The sequence below is a fragment of the Microtus ochrogaster genome, unplaced genomic scaffold (assembly GCF_000317375.1).
Source record: "Microtus ochrogaster isolate Prairie Vole_2 unplaced genomic scaffold, MicOch1.0 UNK80, whole genome shotgun sequence".
Lineage (NCBI taxonomy): Eukaryota > Metazoa > Chordata > Mammalia > Rodentia > Cricetidae > Microtus > Microtus ochrogaster.
This window is the reverse complement of record NW_004949178.1, coordinates 999,085-1,008,043: the sequence shown is the minus strand read 5'-3', so window position 1 is coordinate 1,008,043 and position 8,959 is coordinate 999,085. Positions and strand designations below refer to the sequence as shown.

General features: G+C 52.7%; 1 protein-coding gene across 1 annotated transcript in view; it reads right to left on the bottom strand.

Moving 5' to 3' along the window:
• Positions 1–8,031, bottom strand: part of LOC101997238 (myosin-6) — a 24,403-nt gene extending 16,372 nt beyond the window's left edge. Inside the window, exons 1-15 of the mRNA XM_026777657.1 lie at positions 8,007–8,031; positions 7,401–7,557; positions 6,830–7,047; positions 5,553–5,696; positions 5,234–5,390; positions 5,122–5,149; positions 4,769–4,877; positions 4,460–4,552; positions 3,514–3,577; positions 3,199–3,297; positions 2,716–2,819; positions 2,486–2,624; positions 1,796–2,064; positions 1,349–1,519; positions 4–147 (exon numbers count right to left, since the gene is read on the bottom strand). Coding sequence (XP_026633458.1) covers positions 4–147; positions 1,349–1,519; positions 1,796–2,064; positions 2,486–2,624; positions 2,716–2,819; positions 3,199–3,297; positions 3,514–3,577; positions 4,460–4,552; positions 4,769–4,877; positions 5,122–5,149; positions 5,234–5,390; positions 5,553–5,696; positions 6,830–7,030 — 1,722 coding nt within the window. The 5' untranslated portion in view covers positions 7,031–7,047; positions 7,401–7,557; positions 8,007–8,031. The remainder of the gene's footprint in view (positions 1–3; positions 148–1,348; positions 1,520–1,795; positions 2,065–2,485; positions 2,625–2,715; positions 2,820–3,198; positions 3,298–3,513; positions 3,578–4,459; positions 4,553–4,768; positions 4,878–5,121; positions 5,150–5,233; positions 5,391–5,552; positions 5,697–6,829; positions 7,048–7,400; positions 7,558–8,006) is intronic.
• Positions 8,032–8,959: the final 928 nt, after the last annotated feature.

Genomic DNA, 8,959 nt, shown 5'->3' with positions numbered 1-8,959 from the left:
GGCTTCCTGCTTCCCCTTGACATTGCGAGGCTTCTGGAAGTTGTTGGACTTGCCCAGGTGGTTGTCGTACAGCTTGGCCTTGAAGGTCATGTCTGAGGCCTTGGGGAACATGCACTCTTCCTCCAGGATGGACATGATGCCCATGGGCTGAGAGCATAGAGAAAGGAGAGAAAGAATCCCTGATTACACTTCCAGTTTTTTGGAGTCCCACACTCTGACAGGAAGACCCTACAGACCTGCATTGCCAATGAGGGTGCCTGGGCAAAGCCTCTTGGCCCAAAATAGGAAGATGTTGTTGTTGTTGTTGTTATTATTATTATTATTATTATTATTATTATTTTGAGACATGGTTTCTCTGTGTAGTCCTGGCTGTCCTGGAACTTATTCTGTAGAGCAGGTTGGCCTTGAACTCACAGAAATCCTTCTGCCTCTGCCTCCCAAGTGCTGAGATTACAGGTATGCGCTACCACTGCTTGGCTGATAATATTCTTAATTAAACTATATCCAATTACATCTGGAGATACCCCACATAATTTCCCCCCAATGGCACAATAGCTATTCATTCCTAATGACTCCCCTCAAGGTCTGCAAAGACTAGAAACAAGCCACTTTTCAGGCTAGGGAGAGATATGCGTCCACAGGCTACAGGGGCAACAAGATCCCTGTCAGCAGCAATTCAAAAGTTGTTGTTGGTAGGCCATCTAGGTTCTGAAAACCCTTTTCTCCTTTAAAGAATGTATGTTTTGTCTTTCGTTGGGGCTAGAATTCTTTTGAATTTGATGACTCTGGAAACTGCTACTCTAGAAAGATACATATAAACTCTCATAGTTTAGGGAAGTCTGTGGTCCCTGGAAAATGAGAACCTTGATCTATAATTCAAGCAATGACTCAGCTTGTGGGAAATTCCCATTTTTGGAGGATGGTGGCTGACCGAGTGCAGGTCAGACACTGGGCTGTGGCCCATATCAAAGAGCAAGGCCCTGCAGGCAGTCACCACAGCACGGGGGACACGGGTTAGAAACTGGTTATTTCTCAGCAAGCAGGAAGCACAGACATTTCCAGGTTCTGTCTAGGATTCTTCCATGAATAATGTCTCTTATGTGACAGAAAAGGGTAAGGAGTCCCTGGGAGGTGACCGTCTTATACTGGAAAAAGCAAAGAAACTTTCTTCCACGTCTGAGGTAAGAAGAAAGCACTTGTGGGTGCCTGTGACCTCAACCACAGTGGGTGAAGCTGGGTCTGGGAAGCAGCTTGGGATTCTGGGGACTGTAGTTTCCTGAGGGTAGAGAAGATGGAACTACCGCTTTGTCTGGATTGTCAGGGAAGAGAGCTCAGGAGCCCGGCACACCTTCTCAATGAGGTCGATGCAGGCCTGCAGGTCCATGCCGAAGTCGATGAACTCCCACTCGATGCCTTCCTTCTTGTACTCCTCCTGCTCCAGCACGAACATGTGGTGGTTGAAGAACTGCTGCAGCTTCTCGTTGGTGAAGTTGATGCACAGCTGCTCGAAGCTGTTGAACTGGAGGGTGTGACAGCCAGTCAGGCAGGCTGACTGAGGGTCTGAGGGGCCATGGGGCCAGCCTAGGGCTGTGCCACACACGGAGCCCAGCACAGGCATAGCTGGTCCCCTCCCAGGTCATGACGGGGAAGGGACAGGGACTGGCTCTGTCACTATATGATCCCCACTGCCATCCTGGGCCTGGCCCATGGCTAGCCCTCCACACGTGACCAGAGGTGTGAGTGAGTGGGTGAGGGACAAGTGGTGTCCCAGGCAGGCCAGGGTTCCCGGACTCACATCAAAGATCTCAAAGCCGGCGATGTCCAGGACACCTATGAAGTACTGGCGTGGCTGTTTGGTCTCCAGGGTTGCGTTAATGCGAGTCACCATCCAGTTGAACATCTTCTCGTACACTGACTTGGCCAGTGCCCCGATGGAGTAGTACACCTGCTGGACACTCTGCCCCTTGGTGACATACTCATTGCCCACTTTGACCCGAGGGTGGCACAGCCCCTTGAGCAGGTCAGCTGAGTTCAGCCCCATGAGGTAGGCGGACTTGTCAGCATCTGATCGACAAGGGCAGTAGAAGTGATTTCAATGCCTCCCTTCCTTGTCCCAATTAACTTCTGATCAGTGTGGCCATGGGTCCACTTCCCAAGGCCTCGTCCCACCAATCCTCCACTCCCTCTCTCTATCCCACAAGGCTCTGTTCCTCTAGCCTGCCTGGGACCTTATTGAAGAGCAGGCACGGCAGCAGGGCCTGGCCCTGGGTGAAGACGTTGGCCACTGATCTCATACTGCTCCCAAGATCCCCCACTTTCTGTATAAAAGTCCAAACGACTTTGTTGCCAAAGGCTTGTTGAATAAACCATTGGGCACAGCATGGAGGGTTCAGCCCCTGGTGACTGTCCTCTGCATGTAAGGTCACTAGGCCTCTTCAGCCCATGCAGTACCTAGGGTTCCCTCAACACTGCACCTCCCCCACACCTTCTGTGCCATCCGGCTCCGCCTGCTCCTCTCTCTGCTTCTGCTTGAACTTCATGTTCCCATAGTGCATGATGGCGCCAGTCAGCTTGTAGACACCAGCCTTCTCCTCTGCCGTGAAGCTCAGCACGTCAAAGGCGCTCTGGGACAGAGGGAGAGACATGGAGGTTGGGTGGAGGGCAACCCAGGAGCTCTCCAGAACCCCCGAAGGCATCTCCAGCCTCCTCGCTCACATCGGTGGCCAGAAGCTCCTCGGAGTCATCGATGGAGGCCACAGACACCTCTCCCTGAGATACGAAGGCGTAGTCGTAGGGGTTGTTGGTAACCAGCAGCATGTCTGTGCCAAGCAGGGAGGGCAAGGTGGGGATGGGGGAGAAGGAGGTAGAGAAGGGGACGGTCACTGAGGGCCGATGAGAGAATACAAAAGAAATGAAAACAAGCAAGAAAAAAATCCCCAAGGCTACAGTGAAAGGGAAGGAAAAAGACAGTGGACCAAAGAGAAGTGTGTGGAGAGAAGGAGGAAGAAAACGGGGCGGAGAGACAACATGGTAGGCAAGAGAAGAAAGACAAAAAGAGGGCAAGGCACTTGATAACACATCCAGAGAGGTGTGGTCCAGCAGGGAGGAGGAAGACAGGAACAGAGGAAAGAGGAGCCAGGGGAGGAGCCCACGGGGGGCCTCTGGGGAGGCCGTGGGCAATGGTCAGGCTGGCCTTACCCAGCAGCTCCGGCTTCTTGTTGGACAGGATCTGGTAGAAGATGTGGTAGTTTCTCTCAGCCTTGAGCTGGAAGATCACCCGGGACTTCTCCAGAAGGTCTGGGGGAAAGAGAGTGAGGAGGACAGGCAGGTGAGAGGAGAGAGCCGAGTCAGCAACAGAGCGGGATCAGAGTGGGAGGCTTCCACGGTGAAGACTCCCAGGGAAAGACTGGTTCAGGAAAGAATATTAATACCGAAAGGCAGGCAGAGATCTAGGCAGGGCAGAGGGAGTGAGGAGATGTACGGCAGGACGGGAGCAGGTATGGAGGTACTCACAGGTCTCTATGTCGGCAGAAGCCAGCTTTCCGGTGGCTCCGAAGTGGATCCTGATGAATTTCCCCTGTGGGTAGACCAGACAGAGTGAAGGCGCTGGTCACAAATATGCACTCACATCATCTTGGACGTCAGCCCAACCAAGAATGCCCTGGATGATTCTAGAATGTAAATGGTCTATTTGATTTTGTAGTTTAGTATCAGCAAAACTAGGAGAAGGCAGCTCATGCCCAGACACCAGTGAGAAGCTGGGGGGGAAACAGCAGCCAGGCTTGTCCTATGCCACAGCCCCTCTCTGTGGCTTTCACCTCATCCCCTCCTGCCAGTGTTCTGTAAGGCAGCTGGTATCACCCCTGTTCTACAAGTGAAGGACTTGGGGCTCAAGGAGGTTGGTGACTTTCTCAGCATGTAGAAATTCAGGCCTTTGGGCCCAGGGTGTGGGAAAAGGGGAAGAAATGTTGAAAATGTCTATAAGAGATTTCAAATATGATCCAAATCTATTCTGCCACACCTCTGGAGAGTTTGGGTCTCTTTCCTGGGTTCCCAGAACTCAAGGAGCCAGAATGGGTCAGGAGGGTGTGTGTATATGTGTATGTGTGTGTACACGTGCACATGTGTGTATATGTGTATGTGTGTGTGCATGTGTGTGCGTGTGTGTATGTGCATGAGTGTGTATGTGCATGTGTATGTGCACGTGCGTGTGTGTACATGTGTATGTGCATGTGTGTGTACACGTGTGTGTACATGTGTATGTGATGTGTGTGTACGCGTGCGTGTACATGTGTATGTGTACGTGTGTGTGTGTGTGCGTGCACATGTACTTAATGATATCCAAAACCCATGTGCCATATAATCAACCAAATGTGTTGACTGTTGGCCAAATAGAACTGCCATCATTTTCTAAACCAGTTCGGATGAGACCATTTGGTAGTGGTCCAGGATCACTCACGAATCTGGAGGAGTTGTCGTTCCTGACAGTCTTGGCATTGCCGAAGGCTTCCAGGGCGGGGTTAGCCTGGATAATCTGGTCCTCCAGGGTGCCCTGTGAAAGGAGCAGAAGTTTGGGGCTTCATCTTCCATTCACTTCTAGACGGTTTTGATTGGCTGGCTGCCTACACCGCTCCTCAGGAGTAGGGCTGGATGGATGATGAGTCTTCAGGCCACACGTGTGTCCTGCCAGGCGGATCTTCCGCACTAATCCCACAAGCCCTACTTGCAACCCCGCAGCTCCTCTGCTGAGCCTGTGACCCATGCTCACCTTGTTTGCGCTGGGATTGTCCTTCTTGCGGTCCCCTATGGCCGCAATGCTGGCAAAGTACTGGATTACACGCTTTGTGTTCACCGTTTTCCCAGCTCCGGATTCTCCGCTTGAGGCAAGAAGGGACAATCAGAGCTCAGGAATTCCACTATTGTTCATACTGAGTTCTCCATGTCCTTTCTGTCCTAGCCCTGGCCACCAGAGCCCAAAATCACATAACGTTTGCCTTCTAAGAAGAGACCAGGCTCCATACCTTTGAATTATACCCTGAAAGCACTCTTTCCCACCTGCACCCCAAGAATCAGCCTGGTAAAAACCCCCAAAGCCCCTATGGAAGATTAGTGCTTGCTCACGTGATAAGGATGGATTGGTTCTCCCGATCTGGAAGAGAGAAGAGGAGAGACAATGGGTTGGGGCTAGGTGGGGGCTGAGGTGAGGGGACACAGGCCAGGACACCAGGCTCACCTGTCAGCATGTACTGATAGGCGTTGTCAGAGATAGAGAAGATGTGGGGAGGGGCCTCGCTCCTCTTCTTACCCCGGTAGGCAGCCACGACTTCAGCATTATACACTGGCAGCCACTTATAGGGGTTGACAGTGACGCAGAAGAGGCCTGAGTAGGTCTGAGCAGAAGACAAAGACGGTGTGTGGTTGGTAAGGGGAGTCTAGGCCTAGCAGGGGGGGCAGTCAGAGGCATCCCTGGCCACATCAGCTGGGCGAGAGGAAGCTGGGTTTGTGAGCCCCCTGGCCTGTGTAGGCCTCTGCAGCATGCAGCAGCCACTCACGTAGATCATCCAGGCTGCATAGCGCTCCTTGAGGTTGTACAGCACAGCCGGCTCGTGCAGGAAGGTCAGCATGGCCATGTCCTCAATCTTGTCGAACTTGGGCGGGTTCTGCTGCAGCACCTGGTCCTCTTTTATGGTTACCGTCTGGAGAAGGAGAATGGGTGATGGGATGGACGACCACTTTCCTGTGGGCTCTTGTCAGATCTTTCTCTTCCCAGGACACAGCTCTGACTTGCCATCATTTCCCAGTTCTTAGGGGACAAGGGTCCCAGCTTCCTGCCCCTAACTCACTAGGACTCAGGCCCCAGGTGGTTTCCTGCCCACGCTCTAAAGATATTCTAGGGTTCCTTTCTCTTGTCAACCCTGTCCCTATCCAGTGGCCATCTCTTTTCTGCTCCCATGTTTTAAATATATAAAGGCAAAGCTGGGGACTAGCGGCTCTAAAATCAGGGTCCACTTGTCATGTGTGACTCTTGGGCTGTCTCCTGGACACAGTCCTCAAGGGCACCGCTGCTCGAGGAAAACCTTTCCCCCTATGGGAAAGCAGCACACCCCAACTCTGCACTCTTCATCAGTCATAGTTGGGGCTCGATTGATATCAGTTTGCTATGACTTGATGCCAATAGCATCTGGCAATAGGGATCCAGGTGTTTTTACAGTGGAAGAGGATGTGCCTTCATAGTGGCCAGAGTGGGCTGAACCGGGACGGATTGGAAACCTTTGTGGGTTGTAGCTATCAATCCACACATCATTGTGAAGCACACCTGTGAGGCACACAGCTCTGAGCCCCACTGGTGACAGGGTGAGAGTCTCATGGTAGACCAAGCACCCAGGGAAAGGGGCATTTAGGTGCATTGCTGGCCTTAGGATTCAGTTCTGCTCCTTATGCCCATCTGGGCCTGCATCTGCTCTTGGTTTAGGGGAAGGGAATTGGAGAAAGGGGATTCTTGGGGGAAACTGAGGCACAGACAGGAGGGATGCAACTGCCAGAACAGAGGTCTGTCTTTAATGCCGTTCTTGGGTCCTTAATCTACAGACCTCTCTGAGGAGGAAGACAGCATCCATCCTTTCTGGCAAGAGAGCTTCTCTTGGGTTACACTGTGATGCACCTGCTTAGGTTCCCCTGAGAAGGTTCTGATCCCGGGGTTCTCAAGGGGACATACCTTGGCATTCCCACCCATTCTCAGGTGCCTTAGATCCCACTACAGGTGGCTCCACCCTGACCCCTCTCCCAAAGCTGCCCCACTCCACCCCTGTCTTTCCACGGGTGCACATACCTTGCCATTCTCAGTTTCGGCAGTGACCTTGCCCCCCTCCCGGGACACTATCTTGGCTTTGACATACTCCTCCTTGTCATCAGGCACAAAGCACTCTGTGCGGATGTCAAAGGGCCGAGTCTGGGCCTCTAGGCGCTCCTTCTCTGATTTTCGGAGGTATTGGGCCGCTGCCCCAAAGTCAGCCATCTGGGCATCCGTCATCTTGTCGATCTGAAGCCCTTTTGGGGGAGATGGGAAGGGTCGGTCATTCCTGGTGCGGACCCAGGCTTCTGCGTAGCCTCATCTTTCCTAGCCCACCCCTGCGCTGCCTCTTCTGTACCAGTTCCTAAGGATCTGCCACCACTGCCCCATGTAAAGTGCCTGCCTTCCCGACCTGTCTGTCCTGCCTGTGAAGTCATCTGAAGGAGGCTCTCTGCAAGAGGTCTGTATGGGGTAGGCGTGGCCAGAGTTTGTTATGGGAGGGTGCTGGGCTGCCAGGGGATGGGGGGAAGAGAGAGAGAGGGGTCTGGCAGCCTGGCTTCTGGAAGAATCATGACCCGCTGTCTGCAGGGGAAACTTGGGGCATTCTCACCTGGCTAATCTTTTCACAGATAATCCTGAAGAATTTAAACCACAGCTGGGATGAGGCTCCACAAAGGTGCAGCCAGACAGAAAGAAGAATAGGCAGGATGAAGAAGTGCAGATGACCGCAGGCAGGCGGCGAATCCGACCCAGAGATCCTGACTAGGCTAGAACAGGCCAAGATAGGGAGTGAGGCTGAGGCTGTGGCTCACTGGTAGACTGCTTTCCTAATATGCGTGAGCCCTGGGTTTAATTCCCAGCACTGTGACATAAAAAGAAAGGAAGGATAAACACGAGAAGGGGGCAAGGGGAGTGAGAAATGGGTGGGAAAGGAAGAACACACAAGAAGGCAAGGCAGAGAGACAGCAGAGAAACGTGGTCAAGGCAAATCTTGCTGAAGACCAGGAGGCAAGATAAGACCAAGATAAGGAAAGCAGGCCCAGGAGGGAGAATAATGGCCGGGCATCTGATGCTTCCTGTGGAACCCCTGTTAGGGAGAACCTCCCAGACTGCTGGAAGACCATCCTAACAGGTAGATCTCCAGGGAAGGCAGCTTCCTCCTAGGTGGGGACAGTCTGGTGTGGCTGGAGAGCCCCCACTCTAAACTCCCTCTTACCTGGGCTGCAGAAATCTCTGTCCGATGGCTCTCAAGGCTCCGGTTCCTTTATATCCCATTTCGTGTGCCTGCTGCCTAAATTTGGAGTCCATCTGGAGGACCCTCCCTCCCACTCTGTCCTGGCTCCTCCTCCTTTGATCCCTTGGCTCTGGAGGTGACAGGAGGACAGCAGGGCCCCAAGGTTTGCCCATGAAAGGTCTGTTGCCCTAGCCCCTCTAGCTCCAGGGCCTTTTTTTAGTCCTTGGGCACATTCCTCCTCCCCAAAGGGCCGATGAGCAGAGGAGGGGAGACCAGACTGTCGCACCTCCCCACGCACATGGCCCTTACTTCGGTTATTTTTAAGCTGAAGGGTGAACTGAGCACACTGGGTAAGGGTCACCTTCTCTCGCACGCCTCATATTCATTCCCTGCCTTCAGCTCACAGGCTTCCTCCCCTCCCCTTCCACCCTAGCTATCTGCACAGCTCCAGGCTGGGGGCCTTCGCCTACTCTCTCACACCTGGAGTTCCACAGAGCTAGATCCCAGGGGTTAGAGTCAAGATGTTCAGGGAGGGCATCTTGTTAGGGTGCAATTTCCCTTCGTTAGTAAAAGAATTCTCTCTCTCTCTCTCTCTCTCTTTCTCTCTCTCTCTCTCTCCCACACACACTCCTTACTCTGTACAGATGCTGTCTATAGTCTCTGTTGCCCATGTCTCTAGACAACTATCTTCCAAAGGCCTTGCTCCCTTGGTTTGGGACACATATGGAGTCTTCATCCTGTGCTTGCTTCTCCCCAACATGCAGGCCATCATCCAATCTCTTTAAGCCATGGGAGGGACTTAGCCCACTCTGCCTTGGACATTTACACACAAACTTGCAGACCAGTAAACTTCACATACAGAACTGAACGGCTGCACATCCATGCCCATTTTCACACACACACACACACACACACACACACACACACACACACAC